This window comes from Paralichthys olivaceus, chromosome 22 (assembly GCF_024713975.1).
Source record: "Paralichthys olivaceus isolate ysfri-2021 chromosome 22, ASM2471397v2, whole genome shotgun sequence".
NCBI classification, from domain to species: domain Eukaryota; kingdom Metazoa; phylum Chordata; class Actinopteri; order Pleuronectiformes; family Paralichthyidae; genus Paralichthys; species Paralichthys olivaceus.
Genome location: NC_091114.1, coordinates 3,658,723 through 3,685,424, shown reverse-complemented (window position 1 = coordinate 3,685,424; position 26,702 = coordinate 3,658,723). Strand labels below are relative to the sequence as shown.

The window sequence follows — 26,702 nt, the reverse complement described above, 5'->3', positions numbered from 1 at the left end:
TGAAGCTCGGCCACATAAACATCACTCCATGTTGCACCAGAGCTGCTATTAAATAATGGCCGCACAATGGGAGATCCAATAATCCACATGCAGGCAGAGGAGCTAAACAGAGCCAGCTGACTGAGTCCTTGTGAGTGTGCGTTTGTGTGCCCACACGATTGCATCAGCGCTGCAGGGACAGAAGATGGGCAGATGTGCCAGAAGAGCTGAGAAACCCTGATTGTCCAAAATCCCAAGCTCTGGCTCTTCATAAACCGCACCCCCTCCTTCCATTCCTTTTGCCCATGCATTCATTCTCTGTCTGTCCTCCCATGCTCTCAGAGCTCAACAGATGTGTTTGTCATGAATCCTTTGTCGGGGCCGTCAACAACCGAAGGCTGCATGTATAAAATCACTTATGTTAGCCCCCGGAAGCGTGCAGATATAAAAGTCTGAGCATGCATGGGAAATATGATTACCAGGGCTGGTGGAAAAGCCTTCAGTAACCACGCTGCAGAACTCAGCAGCCCCATTCGGATAGGGAGACAAAGAGGAGAGGAGAAGACTATGTCAAGTAGTTTTGCAAATTAAGAGAAAATGGGAAAAATATATTTGGGAGACATTGTAAAAAAGTGAAATATCATCAGAGTAGTACTCCACATGGCCCTTGATAATACACCTTGGAAACTCTTTGAGAGTATAAAATCATTCCAGTGCTGTTGGCTCAAAGACAAATCATCTCAGTTGCAGAAGGTCAAAATCCACACAGTTCTAGATACTGCTGCAATGTCTGTTGCAGGAACACGCACACAAAGACTCACACTTTAATCCTCGTGCATTTGCAGGAAACAGTTGTTGTCTACAGCCTCACTGTGCTGCAGACAGAGCGCTGCTCGGTTTGTCTAACGGCTTTCAAACATTGTCATCATCTGCATTAGGAGGATTGCACCTGTGTGTGAAACACTGAACACAGCAACCTCACAAGATGTCTTCCGCCACTTTTTTATGTATTTATACAACCAGGTAAAACACTACAATTACCTTTGGGGAGATTACTGAACAGTGCACTGTCTGCCTTCATTTGTTTCTGAGGATAAACACTGAAAGACATTGGACACTCCTTTCCCGAACAGGTACAAACACTTCTGCCTGCTGCTTTCAGACATGGTCAGATGACATCAGTGAAACTAGTTTTTAAGCAACGTGGACCTCGAACCCCGAACTTTGACCCTTACTGCCAAATACCTAACCTCAACCTTCAACCCTCATCTAAATATACATCTGTTCTAATCTTAACTCAGAGAACTAAATGTTTTCTTGCAGTTGGATCCCAGAACCTGCTGTTTGAGTAAGAACCAATAAAACCTCTTTATTTTGGAGCCTCTCATCTCTCAAGTCTTATGAGCACATTTAGTCCATATAATGAAAAACACACACACACACACACACATTAGTAATTCTATCTTGGTGAGGACCCTCATTGACATAATACATTCCCTAGCCCCTAACTTTAACCATCACAACTCAATGCTTCACTCTAACCCTAAACTTAATTCTAAACCCAACCCTAAGACCAAGTCTTAACCCTCAAACAAGCCTTTGAAAAAGTGAGGACCGGCCGAAATGTCCTCACTTTCCAAAAATCTCCTCCCTGCGAAAGGTCTATGCTCAAAATGGTCCTCACAAATATATGAGTACAACTCCACACACACTTTCGCTCATATAGAATGAAAGACAGCTGCTGCCTGATGGATCTGCATGAACTTGGCTTCCCGTTGCCAAGAGGGAAGAGCGCAGGCGTACAGAAAAGGCGAGGTCAACACACAACGTGGCTGAGGATGAGTCTGGCTGGAACCATGCAGCAGAGGGATCGTGTTGCAGAGGGGCTGAGATGGTGCGGGGCTAAGCCGAAAGTGGGGGGAGAAAGCGGGAATGGGCGGACAGAGAAGACTTTATGCTTGAGTTGGATAAACGATTATAATAAAAGCTGCATCCTACGCTGACAGTATTATCAAAACGCAGCCTCTGTGGATGCCTACATTCCTTTTTTCTTTCCATCTTATCAAACTCTCCGTTTCCTACGTCCAGCTCACTACATCTGCAATGTGGAAAACTATACTGAGGCAAATAAGTGCAGGAATCATTTATTTTGTCCTTTTGGTCAAAATCTTCAATGTGTTGACGCTGGTGATGTGAAGCTAACATTTTGAGAAAAGATCGAAAATATATATGGAAGCCCATCAACACATATGTAAGTGCAAGCCCACTGAAAACGTTCCTTGATTTCCAATAAATTGTAGGAGAAGCATTGAAAATTATTGTGCAACATGCTTGGGCACATGAGATTGTTCCTGAAATTGAAAACATTTTTGCAAATGTAAAAATGATTTGCTGAGCTCTCAGGTTGAGGAATCTCATCAAGTATTTTATTGCTTCTCTGTAAAAAAAAACATTTAGGTATCAGCCTATCATCCTATATTTAAGCACTGGTCATCTTGTTACTTGTCCGCACCACGACCTCTTTGAAAAATGAATTGCCAACGAACGCGCTATGAATTTTGGGATATGTCGGGCTCAAAAAGTATGCAGCCTTTGTTTCTCGGGGATAGAAGGACACAATTCTCTGCAACACTTGGAGGAGCCTTCGTAACAGAACAGGCTGTGGTGCAATCGGTCAACAAGTACAGCCTCAGAGGGATACAGCTCCTGAATTGAGACACAGATACTGTACAATCAAAACAAATCAAGTTCCCACACCAAGTGATATCTTCATTCGAAAAGTGATCGAGCTGATCCCTGAGTCATGTCAGTTTCAGGGGGTGTTGTCCCAGTTGTCAGTTCTGAGTCAGGACCTCCACAAAGTCTTTGGTTAAAAAATAAAATGTCAAAAGTCAATAAGTTACTGTTATTTCAAAGTGCCAGATTCCCATTAAATCACTTGATATTGTCTGTGACTATTAAGATTTATTTGTATTATTTTTCTCAGTTGGCTGGACTCTGAGGCAGAAAGCCCAGACTCAAGACATGAACAGTTTTACAGTTATTTTTGTAAGAAGTGATCAATGAAGTTCAAACTGGGCTGGAGAGCAGAGCGGAGTCTGAAAAGTGAGGTGGGCAGGCCGAGCGCTTCGCGTAGGAGACTGTTTTCCAAATTGTTCGTCCAAATGAGGCGTGCATATGAGACAAAGGCTCGGCTGGACGTGGCAGGTTGCTGTCTGGGAGAGGCAGTCATTCCTGAAGCACGGTAAAACTGTTATTAAGCAATGTGAACAGATGTACTGGAAAAACATCCAACCAGAGGTTAGGGTTAGAGCCTCACTTGTGATGAGGGACAGGCTGCAACTGAAAAAAATGGCCCTGGACTTTCCCAGAGCAGAAACATGTACTTTATCTTCATATGTGTTGCAGATTGAAGGGATTTAAATTTTTCTCTCAAGCACTTATCAGCTTTTTCAGCTTTTTGCCATTTTGCCGAGCCTATGAATCGCTTATAAAGATGAACGTGTCCCAAGCGAGGCGAAGCAATGGCACCTCAAATGGGTTCGGGCTGGTGCATTATCGAAGTTCCAGGCCTTCTCCTCCCCGCTGTTGCTCATGCTTGCTCGGTGTGAAAACAAGTTGGATTTCGTGTTTCTTAAGAACATGGACTTTTGTGCAGAACCCTGAGACAACTGTTTGTTGTGATACCGTGCTATATAAATACATTTGATTTGATCGATTGATTAATCGTGTACTTTTGACCGTTTAATTTTGTCCATGTCCCATTTGCTTACATGGAGGCGGTGGGAATTATGACCTATACTGCTGCCAACCCAATCCACATGTCTTGGCTTCACTTTTGGGAAGCTGCCATCATCCTTCCTTACTTACTAACTATGGTCCAGGTAGGGAGGACAATTTCAGCAAAGAATACTCACTGCAATTCAAGAGCAGATGTCAGCTATTAAAACTTTTTTCATTAGACATGTTTGGATGACACCAACTCGATTATTTAAAGGGTACTAATGCATAGTGGAGCTTTAAGACTTCATCAGTTTCATTGTGGAAAGCAGTAAAACCACTTCCCTCTTCCCCAGCTGGTGCATGTGCTGTTTGTTAATGTTATAGCCCGCAGACATTTCTGGACTCAAACAGTCCTCGGGGGGAGATGTGTACATGTGCAGGGAGGAGTTGCTGTGTGTGGATGCGGTGCAGGTGGCTTGACAATGACCGAGCAACTGTACACACTCTCATCCCACCCACCATCAATTACACCTTGTTTACTCTGGAGGGCGATCTGTCCGAGGACGGGGCCTCCGTGTTTGGATAGTGTCTAATGGGGCAATGGGCCGTCATATAAACTCGGTAGTAAAAGGAAGGGACTTTGTGTCTTCATGAGACAAACACAAGGAAGGAAATGCTTTTAAAAAGGTTCAAACTGATGAACCTGGCCGTGGCCCCACTTCACTGAATGAAAGACATGTAAGGATTTGTTCGTCTGCAGACGGACAGAAACACTTCCACGCAGAGAGATGGATTTATCTTAAACAATAACAACCTCTATGCAGCTTGTGCCTGTGTGCAGTGTGCTCACATTTGGTTTGTGCGTCTGCAGGAATGTGCGTGTGTTTGCGTGTGAATAAGACATGAAAAGTAATTCGCAGGGCTCCAGCTGTTGCACGCAGGGAGCCAAGGAACACGAGGCAGGGCTCCAGCCGGCTGAGCGATGCACGCCCATCGCTGCAGCCAGTCAGTCAGCTCCAAGTGGGACGAACGCAACACCGTCAGGACAGGAATGTGCGGCAAACGCCTCATTACAATGTACAGGGATGGCACTTCATCATATTCTGTGCGGTCAGTGTGTGATCATTGGCGCCGCGGACACGCCCCTCCCAGCCTGTGCGTGAGGACTGAGAGCGTTTTGCACGTTCTGGTGCGACTTGAGCCAAATGTGCACATGAAGCAAATGTCAGTCTGTGAAACGGCTGGACCAGCTGACAAGTGCATAAATTAAACACGCTGGCATATTAACAAAGGACAATCTCCACACAGTTTCACTGTTCTACTGCGAGAGGTAGAGGAGGACCAGGTTTATTAGTGGACTAAGGGCTGGTGGAATCATTTTTGACTCGATTTGCCCTTTCCGACTATAACAGGGGCGTTCTGGAGGCTTCGCTCACTCATGTCGACAAAGTTTCAACGGCCTACTCCATGCTGCTACTCCAATTAAGAAAAAGATGAAACCTATTGCTGGCCAGCAGACTATTACAGCTGTATTTTCTTTGAGTTAAATGTTTCTGCTAAACGCTTCACGGTGACTGACTCACTTCATTTTCTGATCACTCAGAATCACATTTGATTTAGTTGATGTTCAGACTAGAAGATTTGGGTGTTGTATCGGTGACAGATTATTTGTAGACTCTGTCATGGTGATGCATTTTGTTTTTATTTTGGTCCTATTTGGTATATTTTGAACACACACGAATATATCTGTTAATTACAACCATATAATACCATAACGACATCGAGCAGGTGTTTAATACTACAATTTCTCAAGAAATACACGTTTTATTGGAGAACCATTTAATTTCCCAAGGACCCACTCAAATCACCACCTGTGTGTCCCGGGGACTCACTACACTGAAAACCTATCAACATCACTGCCAAGGAGCGCAGGCTGACCAGGAAGCATCCCCAACCTGAAGCTGCGTACTTGTACAAACAACGATACATTTCCAACTCATCTCCGGCTCACGCTACAAAATGTGTAAGCCAAGGTTATTCCGCCCTTCTCGGCCATGACTTTATCCTCAGTTTTTTTCCGTGTGAGTTTCTGGGAGAAGTCTCTGGAATCACCGATGTGTGTGGATTTACGATCTGGACGACGATTGTAATATTAAAAATCTGTTGAATATGTCTGTGGTCTCTTGTGTTTTTTAAATCGGACAAGAGTTGAAAGTTCTTTGGAGTTCACCAGACCTCTAATGTAAAACTAAAACTGTGATTTCTCAGAGTACTAATAAATGATATGTAATTTACTAGTTATGTTTAATGAATGTTTGGAACACGGATCCATCAATCCAAGCAACACACAGAGAAACAACCATTCAAAATATGGTCAAAGAGAGGCACCTGGTGAAAATTCACAAAGACCCAGTGAGACTTGGGCAGAGCTTGGGATTCGAACCTTATTGCTGCTTACCACACTGCTAACCACTGCACCATGGTACCACCCTGAAACATGAATGACTCTTCCTGTCCTTAAACCTGGACTAAGGTGAGGAAAAACCTAGAAAAACCTTTATGACAGAAGTAAAACAAAACAGAAAACTCAGAGAGAGAGAGAATCCTCTCCGAGCATAAGTAACGTGTAGTCACAGATGAACTCTTTATGGAAATAAGCTTTGGATTACAACATAAGCCTCTCCATAGGTTCATAAAATGTGTTTTTACCTGAACTGAATTGATCGATAGGATCATACCCCCCCCACACAGATTTTCAAATATCATCACGGTCACTCATGAGCAAAACTACTAAAATCATGTTAGAGCCAACTTAATCGAAGGGTAGAGCATCTGAGTTTGTGACAATATTCTAATGTGGGCAAAAGGGAGGAGGAAACAGTCACTGTCCTACTCACAACGGAGGAGGCCACAGGTCAGCTGCGCCGCGGGTTGGCTGCTTCCATGGTCCTCACAGTAGACGTCCAACACCGCTTGATGGCAGTCAGCTCTAAATCATCCCTGAGGACGAGGCTGGCAACACCTTGAGCCTTCACGGAGCCCGACCGTGTCTTGAGAGCACAGCGTCTGGACCCCGGGCCTGCACACAGAAACTCCAGAGGAAATATGCAGATAGTCCCTTGAACCTTACAGGCACACAGCATAGATGAGGTAAGAGCCCTTTCAATATTCATTTATTTACTCAAGTCTCACCTGCATAAACCTTCAGTTGATCCAAGATGCTACAGCTCGAGTGTTGACAGGAACGAGGAGAAGAAATCATCATTCTCTTTGGCTGTATCTGAAATCACTCACTAATTTTATAGTGGTGTGAAATTTTTTTATACCCTATATAGTGCGCTCATTGTTTCCCATAATGCATCATAAAAAAGGGTGTCACTAACCATGCTCTATCTAAGTTTATCTCTACATTTAAAGTCATTTATCATGTTGATTTTACATTAATACCATAGTATAGTATGATATAAAATATGTCATAGTATAGTAAGGCATTAAATATTATAGAATAGTATGATATAAATATGTTATAGTATCATACGGCATTAAATACCATAGTATAGTATGACATAAGATATGTCATAGTATACTAAGGCATTAAATACCATAGTATTGTATGATATAAAATATGTCATAGTATAGTAAGGAATTAAATATTATATAATAGTATGATATAAATATGTTATAGTATCATACGGCATTAAATACCATAGTATTGTATGATATAAAATATGTCATAGTATAGTATGATATAAAATATGTTATAGTATAGTAAGGCATTAAATACCATAGTATAGTATGGTAAAATATGTCATAGTATAGTATGATATAAAATATGTTATAGTATAGTAAGGCATTAAATACCATAGTATAGTATGGTAAAATATGTCATAGTATAGTATGATATAAAATATATCATAGTATAGTGTGATGGAAATTTATCTCGAGATGTGAAATAGTGAGTTTCTCAGACCGGAGTTGTCTTTAGGTCATTTAATAGAAAGCTCTGCAGTGGGTTGCACACTCAGCACCAATGCTCAGAGTGGAACAACCCCGAATAAGGAAAGAAGAAGGTTTTTATACCGTCAGGTAAACAGGAAACATAAGAGACAACTGTTTCTGAGTAATAGCATGAAAACTGAAGCAACCCGAAGTCTGGCTAACACAGGAAGATGTCTGCTCTTACTTCTGCATGAAAGAAGCAGTTCGCTACTGCACGGATCAGGGTCAACGAGAGGATCATCATCAAGAAAGGTCATGAACTCTGAGGTTACATCTGCCAAGTGCAGAGCAACAGTCAGGGCCTTGGATAGTTAATGGTAAAAAAGTAAAAGGTGTCTGTCAAGTTTCGAATCGTCCGTCCGCACGTACGTACGCCAGACAGTTCTTCTCATGTGACCACAATTCTGTTTCTATATGAGTTATTATTGAACACAGCACAGGAGCATTGATCAGACAGAGGAAAGAGTTCAAGCAAAGTTCATATGCAAGTTGTCCATTACAATAGTATGATATAAAATATGTCATAGTATAGTAAGGCATTAAATACCATAGTATAGTATGATATAAAATATGTCATAGTATAGTATGACATAAATATGTTATAGTATAGTAAGGCATTAAATACCATAGTATATTAATATATAAAATATTTCTGGTATAGTCAGATATAAAATATGTCATAGTATAGTATGACATAAATATGTCATAGTATACTAAGGCATTAAATACCATAGTATAGTCAGATATAAAATATGTCATAGTATAGTCAGATATAAAATATGTCATAGTATACTAAGGCATTAAATACCATAGTATAGTATGATATAAAATATGTCATAGTATAGTAAGGCATTAAATACCAGAGTATATTAATATATAAAATATTTCTGGTATAGTCAGATATAAAATATGTTATGGTATAGTAAGGCACTAAATACCATAGTATAGTATGATATAAAATATGTTATAGTATAGTTAGGCATTAAATACCACAGTATAATGCGATATAAAATATATCCTAGTATAGTAAGGCATTAAATACCATAGTATAGTCAGATACAAAATATGTTAACAGTGTAGTAAGGCTTTAAATACTTGAGTATAGTAAGATAGGTATTTAATGCGTTACTATACTATACCATATTTCCTGAGTACAGTAGGATATAAAATATGTCATAGTATAGTTAAGTATAAATGTCATATGGCATACTTTTTTAAATCACGCTATTGCATAAAATCAGTTTTGTATAAAAGTATCATAGTGGAGTAAATTATAGAAAATGCCATGGTGAAGTAAATCAGAATAATAAAATCAACCAATCATACTGAGTATATCACTGTTTGCTGCAGACCTGGTGTGATGTCGTCTCAATGTGGACAGTGCAGTGAATTGCATCATTTGCAAAATTAGCCAGTGCGTTCACTCCCTGAAAGAATGACATCACTTCTCATTTGACATGTACAGTTTTATTGTTCTGCCACGTACACACTGCAGCTGCGAGGCCTTGTTTAGCGTTTCAGGTTTATTTTTTTTTTAGTAATAATTTGTCATACATGCCTGCGTAGATATTTGCACTGTTATTACGTATATATTGTTATCACAATGGAAGGGAGATGCTCATTTATCAAATCAGTGGTCTCTTTTTGACATTGTTCTTTTATTCTTCCAATGGATCACACTCAAATTACATGGCAACATGAGGATCGTATCTTTACATAGCTCAATTCTCAACTGTAGATCAACACCAAACATACTTTATCAGTCTCAAAGCAACAAATCTGTTTCAATGATGGGGGGAAAAAAATCTGCATTTGTCTTTACCGTTAGCTTTAGAATACATTCAAACACACACACACACACACACCACTCTCAGCTTCAGCTGCTGGAGTTTACTGTACAGGGATCATAAATGGACGGTAATAAATAAATAAGGAAGTACAGACATGATGACTGACGGAAGGAAGTCTGTGTTTTCGGGGATTTTGGGATGATCCGTCGGTTCCTTCGAGAGCGGTGATAACGAGAAAAGTCAAATCAACATCAGCAGTTAATGCAAAGCATTTCTATGTTAAGTGCGATGACTTCAATCTAAAAGGACATGTCTGGTGTCAGTCTATGTTTTATTAGCGTCAACAAATCTCTTTACAAAACCAAAAGCAACAATGGTCCAGTCCGTCTGACCACCCCCCGCCCCCCCGCTCTGACTGTGACTCTCAGCTCCCAGTTTAAAAAACAACCCACACACACACACACATCATTTCTTTTTGCAGTCGTTTCCTAAAACTGCTGCTCACTTAGGTTTTTAATGAACGTTACACAAAAAGGAGAAAAAGTGCATTTGTTGGGGTCTCAATAAATCTAAGATCTTCTGCTCAACACACTGATCAGATGTGACTGAATACAAATTATATACATTTTTAAATGTGATAATTGCTTAAAAAACAGATATATAAATATATAAATAAAGTAAAAACGACTAAATTCTAAACAAAAAACGTGTGTGTGTGTCTATGACTCTAAGGTGACGGTTCATCAGAGAGACTGTAAGATGCTCTTGTTCCTACACTTCCCATAATGCAACCTGATTCCATCTTTCATGAGCAGCTGGTTAACGCCACCTGCAGGTTGTAACACTGACTGTCGGCTATGAATTTACAGTCTGAAATGCACCTTTGAATAAAATGAATGAGAGCAAATCAAATCTGAAGATTAGGACTAATATTAAATATCATGTTCGATCAGGTTTTGACACACACACACACACACACACACACACACACACACACACACGTTATCATTGTTGTTTAGAGCTTCTTCACGGAATTTGCTGACAATAAGAAAAAACTGCACCAGACTCGTCCTGGACAAGGCTTCATGGAGGACGGTATAACATGAGCACCGCTGCAGTTTGAGTTGAGGAGACGCAGCACACGTGGTGAAGGAGGGTGAAACACAGACGACGGGAGCGACTACGTGTTTGAGGACGAGTGCGTCGGAGCACTCCTCATCACTACTCTCTCTCTCTCTCTCGATAGACACACTGTATATACACACACAGAGGTGGCAGCTCTGTGGAAGATAAAATGTGAACGCACGACACACGTTGGGACGGACACGTGGAAAAAAAAAACAAGGGGGGGGAGATGCATCATGGGAAGACAAAAGGTGTGCTCACACAGCCATTGTAAACACATCAGCAGGTTGATGTTTGGCTGTATTAAGAGTCCATGATGATTCACTTTCACTCCTCCCAGTTCATTCTCCGTGTAACATTAATCTCATCTGTACAGGGGCCGTTCTCCAGCTGCATCGGTGCATGTACAGCAGGTTTAGGTGGGCTAACGTATTAAATGCTTAGGTTTGTTTTCTTTCCAGTCCAAGCACGATCTTTTCTTCTCTATATACAAATGTTTTACAAGAGTTCTTCAAGAAGAGGCCCGTGCGTGAGGCGGAACGTCCGAGAAGCCCCACCTTTGGTGCGTCGTGCTTTGGCCACGCCACAGCAGCCAGGAGGTAAAAAGACGTGAAACAGAAAAGAAGAATCCAACGAAAAAAGGGGGCTATCTTTGGTTACAAAAAGAGCGAAACACAATGTGAGGGAGGGAAGAGCGTGAAAGCACAAAATACTGTTCCATTATTTGACAAAAAGGAGAGAAACAGGAAGGGGATGTGTAACAGCTTGATCATCACCAAAGGCTTCAGTGGGAGGCGCAGGGAGAGGATCAGTGGAAGCAGCTGCTCAGTCTAAGCTCTCCTCCTCTTCCTCCTCCTCCTCCTCCCGGTTGTCCTCACAGTAGTGTCGGAGCAGTTGGTGCAGGTGCTGCTGCAGGGAGTTGGGCTGCAGGGCGTCTGGGGTGTCATCCAGCCGCTCCAGGTGCACGTGCTTCCCCCGGGCATCCCTCACCACAGTCCTCTTCTGGGTTCTTGATTTACGCATGTGGCTTCTGCAAGAAGACAAAAGAAAAAAGCTGACGGCTCATCCAAGCTCACAGTGACTGTTCAGGGAGTGGGGTCATTCAAGACTTACCTGGGCCACGGATATCTGCATTTCAATCTGACTGTGGAGATCCAGGCCCGACGGTATTAAATATCAAATTTAAATTCTGTAAATTCTATCTGTGTGCACATGATGTGTGATGGAATCAAATGACAAATAGAATATACAGTTTGAAAATGCATAATTGCTGTCGGACTGACATAACACTAAATAAAGAATAACTTTTCTTTTCTGTCTGGTTTTGTGCTTCATTAGATTTTCCAGCTCAAGATGAAAACAGAAAAACACATTTCTATCTTTTGTGGTCACAAATATGAAGTTAAAAACAATAATATTTTATTATGGAAACAGAATAAATGTCAGTTAATTCTGTTCCTTTTGGATAGTTGTTAATCATTTTGAATATGTTATTGTATTTTAATTAATTAATAATCATTATATTTATACCTTTCTTAACCTTGAACTCAAAACCTAATATTATAAGATTTTAAGCCTATTGTTTATTGCAGTTTATATTCAATGTATATGTTTTGGTTGGGTCTTTGAGCTCATAGAGTTTGTGTCATAATCAAACCATAAACTAAAAATCAATGAGCGGAGAGAACAGCCTCTAACACACACCATGCAACACATTACCATGAGTAGAGCTACAATATCTGATGCAGCTAATTCATGTGTGAGGGAGGCTGTTAGTAATCTGAAACTTTTAAAGCCACTTTCTGAGAATTCAACCAGTGCAACTACAAAATATCCTGCAAGGTTCAAATCAGAAGTGAGAGTTAAATGTTAGCGAATAGAAATCACACCATGCTTCCATGTTAAACTGTGGTAAATTCCCTCTTAATAAACATCAGTGTCACGTCTACACATTCCCATGCGGCAGGCCGACCTTCTAACCACAGAACCGTCGTCCTGCACAAACTCTTTCTCTACTACATGAGGCAGGAGCTGTTTCCCAAAGCCTCCGGCATAACTCAAAGCCTGGAGGGGACAGAATGAAGGGGGAGAGAGGGATCAGATGGAGGACGGAGGACAGACAAACACTGGGAACCCAACAAGATGGTGACTGATAATAACATTTTCTCACAACCTGTTCAATGTGTGATATGAGCTGGGTGGATTTTCTCTTCTGTTGGACACACTGACCTTCTCAAAGTCCTCCCTGGCTGAGGGGAGATCTGCCGCCAGTGAGGGGTCCCCCGTCTGCTTCTCCATCCTCTTTCCTTTCACCATCGTTGTCTTGACAACCTTGCTGACCTTTCGACCCTGCACTGGCTCCATCTCAAACTCTGATGCTGTGGCAGCGCCCGAGGCCAGGGGCTCGGACAATGTCAGCTGGAGGGAGATGAGAAAATGTCAAGGCACCGGCTGTTATTTCCTGCGAGTGATGTACTCTGCGGAGGTTTTTAAGTTGTCGGCTGTCTGCCTCCACAAATTGGCCAAACCCTGGCGAGGACACGAGGAGGTGGACAAACACAGGTTTGGACAGCTTCCGTATGTACTGACATTTGACATTCTCCTTAGGATGAATCTGGGCCTTGTTGACTTTCTTACACCAACAAATTCACTCCAACATGGTTCATGAAATGCAAACTTATTATTATTGTGTCTGATTATTTGTGAAAAAGGGCTATACAAATAATGTTTGATTGATTTTATTGATTCATTGATAATATTACATCATTTTCCCAAAAAATTTCTGAAAATTAAAATCAGAAACAGCTCAAAAACAATAAAACAAACTGAGTAATAAAGTCATAAGTAAACTGCTTCTGATGTCTATGTATCCAAGTGAAAGTCATATGACACTGACCTCTTTCTGATCTCCCTCACTGTGAAGCACAGTTCTCTTTACCACTCTGGAGACAGTGTCTCCCTCCTCGATCTGCACCGTCTCCTGGCGAGAGCCCTCGATGGTCACTTCCTGTGTCTCCATCCCATCCGCAGATACGTATTTACGAACCACCTTCCGTGTGATCTGGTGAGGACGCAGAGAAAAACATCCCTGTAAAAAAAAAACTGCGATCTGAAAATAAAGTGTGGACATCTGTCTGTGTTTCGCTTACCTTCTTAACTACCATGTTCCCATGCTCGTCTGTGTATTTCTCCTCAGTGACAGTCTGTGCTGGGATATCTGGCAGGTCATCAGCCTGTAAAAACACAGAACACATGCTGTGAGTCCACATATCACAGTCCTGTACTTAAGGGTACGTTGGAAGTACATGTCCACGTCAAAGTAAGTGTATCAAGCAACATACGCCACCCAGCATAAGTAAATAATGACCAAAGTCGATTTTGAAGCCCCTGTGTGAAGATATGATGACAGCACATTCTTATCAGGTCAAATAATTCTTCACATTGGGGCTTAAAAGTTTCTGTTACACCTCAAACATTTCTATGATAACACAAAGAAGCATTTAAAAAAAACCAAAGGGAGCAGGAAAGACACAAACAAAACAACAGGAGTACTTCAGACAAAACGTCTAATTTCTGCAATGCAAGAAAACGTATTCTACGCCAGGCAAATACTGTAAGTATGTTCCGTAGTATATGATTACCCTGGATAAAACAAATGCACGCTAAAGCTCATTTACCCACTAACCCTACATCACTCCACAGTGCACTGGAGCTGCAGCTGCATCATGCTCGTTTACCTGAATGATAACTCTGCGTCGGACCACCCTGGTGGTCAGCACCTCCTCCTCTGAGCTATCAGACAGCATCCCTAGTTCATCCGCTATCTCCTGGGAGACAGCACACAGCCGGCACAGGTCAATATAACAGGTCTACACCGAGTTACCACAGCACACTCGTCCGGCTCTTCCTCCCTTTCTCTTAACCTCACTTTTATATTCACTTGCCCGAAAGGTTCTTGTACAAATGAGATGAAATGAGAGAAAAAAATTGAATTGTTTGGCTGTACACAAATTATGTGAGATGAAGAGAAGGAAAAGTTATGCAACAACTCAAATACACATGCAAAAATGTGAACCACCAGTGCACGAAATATGAGGGATCTGGCACAGAAGATTTAAAATGCAAATACAAATCATACTTAAGGTTTATCACAATACACACTGTTATATGTATTCCTGTATAACACACGGATGTATTCATTTTCTGTGTAGCAATAGCTGTGTGCATGAGCATGTTTGGTCTGCAAGTGCAAATTTTTTTTATTATCCATTGAGTCACAATAGCTGCAACATTAATTTAAATACACACACTTGGAATTGGATTTCTTCCATGACGTGTGGCTTGAGTAGACCTGATCTGCACAGGACCCCCAGACTGTCAGGGTATTTCGCACACTGATGGGAAGAACAAGCCCAACTCAAAGGATGCAGACAGGGTGAGATGTGAAATAATAATCATGTTATTGAATCTGTTCTATGAAACAGCGCATATATGCCATCAGTAGTTCACCAGGGTCAGTTCTTTCAGTCACCACTAATGCAAAACTCATCACAGTTAGGCTTTTTATTTTCTCGGAGGTTTAGGTACTCATGCACACAAAAGCACTCGTCAGCCTAATCTAGTTCATAAAGTGCAGATTTGTGTGTTCAATCTCCTGAGTCTTGAATGCAGCACCACAGCAACCAATCCGAACCAGGCAAGACACCAGCCAGTGCAGTGTCACGCTCATGCTCAACCTCTTACCCTTCCCAGGAAGTCGTCGTCATCGTAATACCCTGCCTGATCTCTTGAAGGAAGTTCCTCACATTTGGGTACGTCGCCCTCAGAATCATAGGCAAACTCCCCAAGGCTTTCACTGCCTGAGGAGAAGCGCTTGTAATCTTCCACTCGGAGAAAAGGGTGAGAAGTGTGTTGAGGGCTCCCTTTCAGGGAACCAATACCAGGGCTACTCCCAGGCATTGGGGAGGATGGCTCTGAGATATGATAGCCTATCTCATGTTCCGGTTTGATATCTTCTGATTCAGAGAAGTCAGAGAAGGCTTGTCTGCAGTCAAAGAATTCCACATCAGAGTCAGAGTGCTGCGGAGACTTAGAGACCTGAGGAGGTATGAGGTCTTTTGGTGGCACCTTTGGTTCTTCTGATTCCATTTCTGATACTGTTTTCTCAAATTCTGAGAGGACTTGGTTAAAGCCTGGGGAAAACTCCAAGTCTTCAGCAGTTTCCGAATCTCTCTCGGTGGTGACTTCAGTCACAACCTGAGCTGAGTCGCTGAACACTGGAGACGCTGGGCTACACTCTGAAACTCTCAAGGTTTGATGTCCTGAGAACACTGCTTCATAATCTGGTGGCACCAGAAACTGGCTGGACATGGGTGAAAAAAGCTCACTGGACTGTGCCTCCTTTGTGGACAACTCCCACTCTGAGCACGCATGCAATCTGTCTGACTCCACACAGAAACTCTTCTCAAATGAAGGTAGAACTGGAGTGACAGTCCTGTGGGTTGTGATCGAGCTCTGTTCAGGTAGCTGTAGGGGAATTGATTTCATTGGTTTCTCCTTAGTGAACAGCACGCCCATGTCACTGGGGTCTTGTGCTGCTGTTGTGCTTTGCACCTCATCGTCTGTTAGAAACTTTGTTTCTTCTGGTGTCTGAGGAGAAGCCTGTAAGTGAATGTGAACATGATGTAAATAAGTCCACTTAAATCAGTGTAAAGGTTGGTTAACACCAAAGAGATGACATCAACATTTCACCGAGTTACTCTCACTGCACACAGGGATTATTTTCCAAAACGGTCAAAACATGCAACTTTAAAATGATGTCACCATCAGGCAGACATAAGAAGAGGAGGAATGATTAGTGGTATTATAATTCTATATTTAACATTCTGCTCACTTCGGCACATTGTGGACAAAGTCTCTACATTTACGAACTCCATTTTGTTATCACTTCATTAAGACATGTCCTGATGTTTCACACAGTGTTATCGCTTCATCCAACTAGCATGTTAATGAATTCAGTCCAATTTGCTGGATGGTCATGCTCTCACTCTTACCCTCTGATCAGCTGTCTTGCTCTTTACTTCTCCAGAATGGAGGAGAAGCATCTTCTCCTCCTTTCTTTGAACGTCTTCAGCTGGTGAGGACTTCACAGCAAAGTCTTTTCTCACATCTTCCGCACAAACAGTATTTTCTAAAGTTGAGATACTTGCATCCTCTGATCCGAGCGGTTTCCTCTCATCTTGTGACAGAATTCCTGTGTCTGATTCTGTCCATATTTGCCCGTCAGGATTGGCAGGTCCTTCCTCTGACATTGTCTCACTGATTTGAAGTACTAATGGTGACACAGCCATCTGATTTTTAGGTATGGATGAATACTGCTCAGGTAATAAAGACGATGTCACACAACTCAAAAGTTTTGGTTCAGTATCCTCACAACAGAAATCCAATTCCTCCTCTGATCCGGCAGCATGTGGACTCAGTGGCCTTGGGCTATCATCAATCCAACAATCAGTTGGCAAAGATTCAAACTCTAAGTCTGATGAAAAAGACACCGGTGAATATGATCTTTCAAAGTAGGTAGCATCCATAAAATATGAGGACAATATCCTCATAAACTCAGGTACTGGTGAGTCGGGTAATAGCCGTTTGAACTCATTGACAGATGAAATAGAGTCAGGTGAGGATGTTCTCTCAGTCTCATCAGCTCTTGAGGATGTGACCATAAGCTCACAATGTGACTCTGAACACACAGATTCAGGTGATGATGATCTATGTGTTGTGATGCTCTCCTCCCATGATGCTGTAAACTGAGGGATGGGGGAGTCTGGAGAGAGACGCCTGTTCTCGCTGAACTCGGGCATGGATTCTGGGGATGATGCTCTTTGGTCAGCCATTTCTGTGGCGGATTCAAGTGACATCGGTATGGATTCTCTAAACTGAGTTTCTGAATACAGAGGCATATCATCTATATCTGATGCTACAGTTTCAGGTGACGACGAGGCTGATCTCAGGAATGTAACACACTCTGGTAACTCTATTGTAAATTCAGGTAAGGGGGAATCTGGTGAGAGAGGTCTATTCTCATTAACTGATGTTTCAGATTCGGGGGAAGATGCTCTTGGTTCTAATAACATGGCTGATTTAGGGGACATGGGTCTGTAGTCTATCAAGGATTCTGGTGAATAACATAGATCGTCACCCTCTGTGTCAGACTCTGATACAACCACACACTCATCATTAGAATCTGTGGTTGCCTCAACAGGAGGTACTTCAAATGCGTATTTGGACTGTCTGTATGGAGCTGCTTGTGAAGACAACATATTCTCAATGATTGGTGGAGTTGATTCTGAAACAGGTATGTCAGACATGACTTGTGCACTTAAAGTGCAAGGAAAGCCATCATCTGCTCTGGTGGCATCTGTTGTAAATGGTTCTGTCTCTTCTGAATGTGGTCCTTTGGAATTCACATTTTCATCTGTTATTTTATCTTGGTCATCATCTGAAACACTACTTCCATATTCTATTGTGCTGCCAATAAATTGCATAAACCCTGTTTTACCGCTGAAGGTTTCTCCAGCATACTGAGGATCACGCACTTGAGAAATCAGCTTCCATAACTCAGCATCATGAATGAGATTATACTCAGCTACCACAATGGCTGATTTCTCAAGTGAGGTAGGAACTATTGTTGTTGATAACGCATTGTTATCAATGGATGCTTCGGCAGCAGTTGGGTCTGTTAATTGAGCTACTGATGGTTTGGATGCCAATCGTAATTCCTCTTTATCCGATTCAACAGATTCTGGTGATGGAGTCCTGTCATCTGTTTTCAACAGGTCTAAAGTTTGTGATAAATGATCTGAATCTGAAAATTCAGTGGGTGATATGTCTCTTACAGTTATGACATTTTTTACAGCAGTCTTTGCAAAATCAGGACTTGGTGAGTAAGTGGACCGGTTTCTACATTCTTCATCTGATCTCTCAGACTGAGGTGATAGTGTTTTCATGTCAGTGACGTCTGTGGCAGATGAAGCTGAATATGCCAGATCAAATTCAGTATCTGACAACATTGATTTTGGGGACAAACGCTCACTGTATGTTTCTGTGGTTTCAATAACATCTTCTGCAAATGAAGGAAGAGGTGAGTCAGGAGACATGGGTTCATAGTCTATGGATTCAAGTGATGGAGGCCTCAATTCTAAGCTTCCTGATTGAGGAGAATCATGTCTAGTCTCAACACCATAATTCATGGACATCAAAGAGTCACTCAATGCATACTCAATGTCTGATTCAATGGATTCAGGGGAAGATGATCGATACCCAACATTCACAACAACTCGTTCAGGCATTGCTGGTCTGTATTCAGGTATGGGCGAGTCTGGTGACAGAGCCTGGTATTCATCTACAGATGCTCTTGAGTCAGGTGAAGAGGCTCTATTGTCATAAACTTGTGATCCTAGGCTTACAACAATGTATTCTATATCTGAACATGCTGACTCTGGGGATGTTGACCTATGTCCAAAAATAGTATCAGGTAATTCAAACATTGGTGGCATGAAGTCAGGTACAGGTGAATCAGGTGAAAGTCTGATTGAAGCTTGAGATTCAGGAGACAAAGGTCTGCTCTCTGAGAATATTGAAAGCGGTAACTCCATTTCCAAATCTGACAACACTGAGTCTGGTGAAGGAGACCTTGACTCTATGTGACAAACAGTGGATTCACGTAGGGCCTGTGTGAACTGAGGTATTGGAGAGTCTGGAGAAAGAGGTTTAAACTCATCTATTGATGCAGTTGAACCAGGAGATACTGCTCTATCCTCAAAAATCGAGGGGATACATAAATCTCTCTCTAAATCCCAATCTGAATCCACAGATTCAGGTGATGTGGATCTGTATCGTACTCTTGCTAAAGTAGGTGTGCTCACCGTGAACTGTGGTATCGGAGAGTCAAAAGACAAACATCTAAGATCAGAGTCAAACACCTCTGACTGACAAGATTCTGCTCTGTCATCAAAATCAAATAACTGTGAATTCACAGAATCATATTCTTTTTCTGAAGCCTCTGATTCAGGTGACAATGATCTTCTATCTTTAAATCCATGATAAGTATCTAGTGAAACCTGTCCAAAGTCAGGTACAGGTGAATCAGGAGAAAGTCTTCTGTATTTACTTAAAGACGCTAAGGAGTCAGGAGATGATGGTCGGTCTTCTATAACCAATGGGAATGATAATTGCATTTCTGAATCTGACAACAGTGATTCAGGCGAAGAAGACCTTGAGTCCATGTGTGTTATGAAGGACTCCTGCAAAGACTGTGTAAATTCAGGAATGGGTGAGTCTGGAGAAAGAGGTTTAAACTCATCTATGGAAGTAGTTGACCCAGGAGATACTGTTCTATCCTCGAAAAGCCAGGGGATACATAAATCTCTCTCTAAATCCCAATCTGAATCCAGTGATTCAGGTGATGTGGATCTGTATTGTGGTTTAAACCCAAGATAAGTCTCTGACGAAACCTGTCCAAAGTCAGGTACAGGTGAATCAGGAGAAAGTCTGATTGAAGCTTGCGATTCAGGAGACAAAGGTCTGCTCTCTGAGAATATTGAAAGCGGTAACTCCATTTCCAAATCTGACAACACTGAGTCTGGTGAAGGAGACCTTGACTCCATGTGACAAACAGTGGATTCACGTAGGGCCTGTGTGAACTGAGGTATTGGAGAGTCTGGAGAAAGAGGTTTAAACTCATCTATTGATGCAGTTGAACCAGGAGATACTGCTCTATCCTCAAAAAGCCAGGGGATACATAAATCTCTCTCTAAATCCCAATCTGACTGCACTGATTCAGGTGATGTGGATCTGTATCGTACTCTTGCTAAAATAGGTGCGCTCACTGTGAACTGTGGTATCGGAGAGTCAAGAGACAAACATCTTGGGTCAGAGTCAAACACCTCTGATTCTGCTCTTTCATCAAAATCAAATAACTGTGAATTCACAGAATCATATTCTTTTTCTGAAGCCTTTGATTCAGGTGACGATGATCTTCTATCTTTAAATCCATGATAAGTCTCTAGTGAAACCTGTCCAAAGTCAGGTACAGGTGAATCAGGAGAAAGTCTTCTGTATTTACTGAAAGACGCTAAGGACTCAGGAGATGAAGGTCGGTCTTCTATAACCAATGGGAATGATAATTGCATTTCTGAATCTGATAACACTGAATCAGGTGAAGAAGACCTTGAGTCCACGTGTGTTATGAAGGATTCTTGCAACTGTGTAAATTCAGGAATGGGTGAGTCTGGAGAAAGAGGTTTGAACTCATCTATGGAAGTAGTTGATCCAGGAGATACTGCTCTATCCTCGAAAAGCCAGGGAACATGCGAATCAGTCTCCAAATCCTCATCAGAATATAGTGACTCAGGTGATGAAGATTGATAATTTGCTGTAAATGTAAGAGTATTAGTAAAATGAGGTATCGGAGAGTCTGGTGACAAATGCTGGTATTCAGAAAAAGACAAGCCTGAATGTGGAGATTCTGGTCTCTCATCGACTTCAAACAGCTGCGACACCAATGAAGCAAATTCTATATCTGATGCAACTGTTTCAGGTGACGCTGGCCTGTAACTGCTGACATCATCATATGGAAAAGCAAAAGCTTGTGTGAACTCAAGTTTGGGAGAATCAGATGAAAGGTGTCTGTATTTACATAGCGATGAGAACGACTCAGGAGATGAAGGTCTGTCCTCAAATAAAACTGAGCATGGTAATTCCATATCCACTTCAAAATCTGACAGCACTGACTCAGGTGAGGAGGACCTGTAGTTCGAGTATGTGATTATGGACTCCTGTCTTGAGTCTGGAATGGGGGAGTCTGGTGAAAGAGCTCTGAATTGATTTAGAGAGCCAATTGATTCAGGAGAGGATGATCTGAAATTTGAAGTCAACGTCAGTGATGTAGGTGATAACGGTCTATATTCTGATTCAGAATCAGGTGACAGAGGTCTCTTTTCAACTTCTGACTCTAATGGCTCTGGTCTAAATTCTCTATCAAGGGGGGAATAAGAGAAAGGTGCACACTCAACATCTGATTGAGTTGATTTATGGGATTCGGACCTAAACCCAACAAATGAAGGGAAACGTTCAACTGCTCTTTCTATGAATTGAGGTACAGGTGAGTCTGGTGACTGGTCGTGGCTTTCATCTCTGGATGCCACAGAATCAGGGGACTGGGGTCGATGCTCATCAGATACTGAGGGAAATGATCCATCTTCACACTCTATATCTGAATAACAAACTGACCCAGGCGAAGTGGATCTGCATTCAGCAGTTAAAACAGGTGGGTTTGATATAGACTCTCTGAAGTCAGGTATGGGAGAATCAGGTGAAAGTGCCCTTAGCTCATTTTCAGAATCGGATGTGAAGGATCTCCATTGGGTCTCTGCAAATGTCATGTCCAGAACATCAATTTCTGTCTCTGACATTATAGATAAAGGTGTTGATGACCTGTGGCCCGTGACTAACACAACTGATTCTATATGTTGGTTAAGTTGTGGTAAAGCAGAATCTGGCAATAAGGTCTGGAACTTGTTACCTGATGTTGAATCAGGAGACAATGTTCTTATTGCTGGCCTACCTGTCTCCTCCGCATCTGAATCAAGGAGAACATGCTCTTTACTGGTGGAAACATATTCAAACACTTCAGGTGTGCTGACCAAAGCTTCCTCTACATACTGAGGGTCATACATTTGACGTATAAGCTGGTTTGGTCTGAATTTTGCACCAGCAGTTGATTGCTTTTCTTCAAGTATGAATGCAGTTGACTCGGGTGAGTCTGCTCTCTGAGCTGTCAAATCATCTGAGGTTGACAACTGATATTCGATATCCGAATGTGCTGATTCTGGTGAAGAGAACCTGTAACCAACAGAAGTTGTAACAGATTCATGCACCGCAGGTGTAAAGTCTGGTAAAGGTGAGTCGATTGGAAATGCTGCGTTTTCATTGAAAGACATTGGAGAACTTGGGCACAAAGGTCCAATTTCATTGGACACTGGTGATTCTGGTGAATATGGCAGAGACTGTGAAATGGTAGCAACATCAGCAGAAAACTGGGGATCTTGGGAATCTGGAGAATCAGACCTGACTGTACTTGTTAATGTCTCTTCCCTATCTGATAAATGCCTGTAATCTGACTCAGATTTAGGTGACACTGACCTCTCTTCCCCCTCAATCTTTCCTTGCACTGCGCCCAGAACATCTGGATCAGATGGATCTGCAATAAACTTCACATCATCCTCTGACTCTCCCTCTTTGACAGAAGAATCCTCTGGAACATACTCAGTTCTTGTTCCAGCATTCTCAAAAATCCCTGTTTTACTGCAAAATGTCTCTCCAACATAGTGGGGATCACATATTTGAGAAATAAGCCTCCGAAGTTCAGCATCATAAACAAGTTTATAGACTGGCACCTGGATTGCCTTTAGAGTTTGACCACTGCCACCCAGTGCCCTCTCTGTGGTCTCTGACAGTTGGGATTCTGGTGATTCAGGTTTGGAGGAAACTATATCTTCAATTGATCGTTCAACATCCGAAATCACTGACTTAGGAGATGATGATTTATGAGCACAAACTGTGACTGATTCAGATAGCCCTGTTTTGAATTGGAGTATTGTTGAGCCACCTCTGTAGTTATCACCAGGAACTACTGAATCTTTTGATGAAGGCGTCAATTCAGAGCAGCGTTGTGACAGAGACAAAGCCACCTGTTTCAGATCTGAACAACCTGAAACAGGTGGCAAGGATGTTCCCAGTGTGTTCGAATTAGAAAATTCTGATAGAGAATCTGGTGAAGACAGTCTGCTCTCGGATAATAATGATGACAAACACACACTCCCACACTCTAGATCTGAGGCTGAATCTATTGATTCAAGTGATGAAGACCGATCCAATCTGGCATTAAAAAGGGATTCTGGTGGAGACTGTTTAAACTGAGGAATAGGTGAGTCTGGTGATAGTGCCCTGTACATGTTTATGGATGATACTGAATCACGAGATGCCGGTCTGTCCTTAATAGTACATGCAATGTTTGAATCGGTCTCTAGTTCCAGATCTGACAATGATGACTCTGTTGACACTGACCTGTGATAAATTCGAGAGGGTTCAGAGAAGGAGTACTGGGGAATGGGGGAATCTGGCGTTAAAGCTTGCCAACCATCTACAGATCTCTCGGAGTGGGGGGAATCTGGTCTGAATGATTCCAGCATCCTAAGTGATTCCGGTGACATGGGTCTATATTCAGCTTCAGAATCAGGTGAAAGGGTTCTTTGGTGTTTTTCTGATTGCAAAGCAGCAGTTTCATGTTTACCGATCTTATATGAATTGGTTTGACTGGAGGTTTTTCCTACATATTGTGGGTCACAGATCTGAGAGATAAGAAAACTATGGACTGGCACTGAACATTTGGTCAAAGATAAAGACTCAGGATGCTGAAGTACAGAAACTGAAGACTCTCTGAGGTTTTTCTGATCTTGAGGTAAAACTGTAGTGAATGCTGATGGCTCTGGTAGATCATCACATGCAGTCTCCTGAGACATAGCTTGATCGGATTCCTGTGTGTCTTTTTGTGTTGTTATAAACTCAGATGATTCATTTTGATGTTTTCTAATATCCTGCAAAGTTTCATAATCTGATTTGATTGATTTCTTAGTCATTTCCTCCTTTGGCCTTTCTTTATCAAACACATGAGATAATTCTTCTGCAATTACATCAGCTGAAAGGTCCTCAGCTGCTTCTATATCAGAGTGACAATCATCAGCCACTGCTGATTGTATCTTGGGAGCTCCAGTTATACTGTGTTTCTGGGGATTTTCTTCAAACGATTTTGACAGGACACAGCTTTTGCTTTTTTCTTCATTATTTACCTCCTCCAGATCAATTACATTAGATTTTTCATCAAACTGCTTTCCAATACATGCCACTTCTACATTAATTGCAGCTTGTGTTGGCTGAGATGCCTTGTCTTCTTCAGGAGGTTTGTCAGTCTCAGGATTCGACAATGGCCCAAAATCATTAACGGAACCACCACAATCAGTAGATAACGGCCTGTTCTCAAGATGTGACAGCAATGGTTCACCCTCATAATCTGTATCGGACAACACAACTTTCTTTAAAGTTTCTGATTCAGGAGAAGATGCTCTAATACCGAACACGGTTGACAACAGAGAAACTGGTCTGTATTCAGACACTGGTTCTGGAGAACTTCTCTCAATATCAGACATACATATTATAACCCAGTCATCATCATCATCCTCTGATACTAATTCCACTGGTGTTGGTGGTTTGTTCTTAACATCAAACATTAATGGTTCAGGTGATTTTGGTCTATTATCAGCAGATATGGAATCATACATAATTTGTGAGGATTCAACTGAGTCTGGGGAGGGAACTCTATGTCCAGCGACAGGTAAAACACATTGAGGTTCAACTCCAGATTCTACTGAGGCAGGTGATGAAGCTCTATTGTCATGGTTAAGTGATGCCGGAGACATGGAGCCATATTCTACATCTGAGCATACTGATTCAGGTGAACTGAATCGCTCCCCTTTCATTACAATAGCTGTGTCAGGACATTTGGTACTGAATTCAGGTATCTGTGAATCAAGTGACGATGCTTTATATCCATTTAAAGATGCTACAGATTCTGGGGATGAGGGTCTGTCTTCAAAAGCCGTTGTTAACAAAACTCTGCTTTCAAAGACCATATCTGATGACACTGACTCAGGTGAGGATGATCTACATTGACAGGTTGTCACAGACTCAGGGATAGCATGTCTAAATTCTGGTATAGGGGAGTCTGGTTGAAGTGCACAATGTGCAGTGATTGACCTTATGGATTCAGGAGATGATGATCTCCTCTCAGGGGACACAGTTACATTCTCAGAAGATGTAAAAAGCCACTGCTCAGTCTCTGAAATGACAGACTCGGGTGATGATGTTCTTTCTTTCAAGTCAAAAGTTAAAGACTGAGGGGAGATGGGTCTCTCACTGAAATAATCACTGCCCAGCGATACAGGCCTTCCAAACGGTCTTTTGTTTGAAACCATCGGTGTCAAAGGCCTCTCCTCGGCTTCTGATGTCAGGAGCATAGAAGTGCCTTCAGGTGGACTCAGTAATGGCTGTTCCTGAGCAGATGCACTATCACTGCTTTCCCAAGGAAAAACAGGGGGTGGCAGAGGAGACAATGGTCTAAACGGAGGTACTGCAGAATCAGGTGCAAGGAAATTCAGCTCATTTACCAACAGCGCTGAATCTGGTGATGACGCCCTACTCTCTGTAAGTAATATCGAATCAGACACATATTCAGGGGAGCATGATCTGTAATCAACAGAACTATGAGGTTCACCAAGTGTTTCAGGTAAGGATTCTGGTGAACAAGATCTATATCTGGATTCTTCGGTGTCTGTTGTAGACTCTACTGAAAACACAGCCTCGTTTTCAGGTAGATTTGATCTGAACGTTTTCTCAAAACTTGAGTCATGTGACAACTGAAAGAAGCCAACTGAGCTCATGACTTCTGCTTTTTGAGATGTTAAACCTGGACTAGTGTGACTGACATCGGAAGAACCTGCTAATTCTTGAGCGGTTGGATCCAGGTTTTGATTTATGTTGTCGCTGGAGTTGACATCAAGGTCACCTGAACACGTGGCCTCGTAAACATCAATCTCATGCTCAGAGTTAGAAACCTCTGCCTCGACTTCATCCTTCTTGACCCCAGCTGGAATTGCATCTTCATCCTCAGTATTGGAATCTATCAGCTCAACATCATATCCATACAGGACTTTATATAGTCGATGTGAAACTTCATCCAGGTGTCTTGAAGCCATACGTTTGGACTGCACAGGTTGTGTGGATGCAGTAACAGGAGGCGGAGTAGATGGGAGAATTTGTTCACTTTTTGATCCTTGTGTAAAGCATTCCTTTTCACAGACCTCATCGGGTTCCGTGAGCTCCATAGACAGCTTCCTGAAGTCTTGTTCAGCCTGTTCACACTCAATCAAGCTCTCGGCAAAATCAGTCACAGACAATGGTCGACTCTCGCAT

General features: G+C 42.0%; 1 protein-coding gene across 35 annotated transcripts in view; it reads right to left on the bottom strand.

The window, feature by feature from the left end:
• Positions 1 to 9,152: 9,152 nt before the first annotated feature.
• Positions 9,153 to 26,702, bottom strand: part of ank2b (ankyrin 2b, neuronal) — a 151,581-nt gene continuing 134,031 nt past the window's right edge. For 32 of the 35 annotated variants that reach the window (XM_069518395.1, XM_069518394.1, XM_069518399.1 and 29 more), the window contains 6 exons: positions 14,354 to 14,443; positions 13,766 to 13,849; positions 13,513 to 13,677; positions 12,846 to 13,034; positions 12,589 to 12,680; positions 9,153 to 11,646 (listed from right to left, as the gene is read on the bottom strand). In XM_069518395.1, the coding sequence (XP_069374496.1) occupies positions 11,442 to 11,646; positions 12,589 to 12,680; positions 12,846 to 13,034; positions 13,513 to 13,677; positions 13,766 to 13,849; positions 14,354 to 14,443 (825 nt within the window). In that variant the 3' untranslated portion in view covers positions 9,153 to 11,441. The remainder of the gene's footprint in view (positions 11,647 to 12,588; positions 12,681 to 12,845; positions 13,035 to 13,512; positions 13,678 to 13,765; positions 13,850 to 14,353; positions 14,444 to 26,702) is intronic. The other 3 variants (XM_069518397.1, XM_069518420.1, XM_069518406.1) reach the window with 2 other exon arrangements.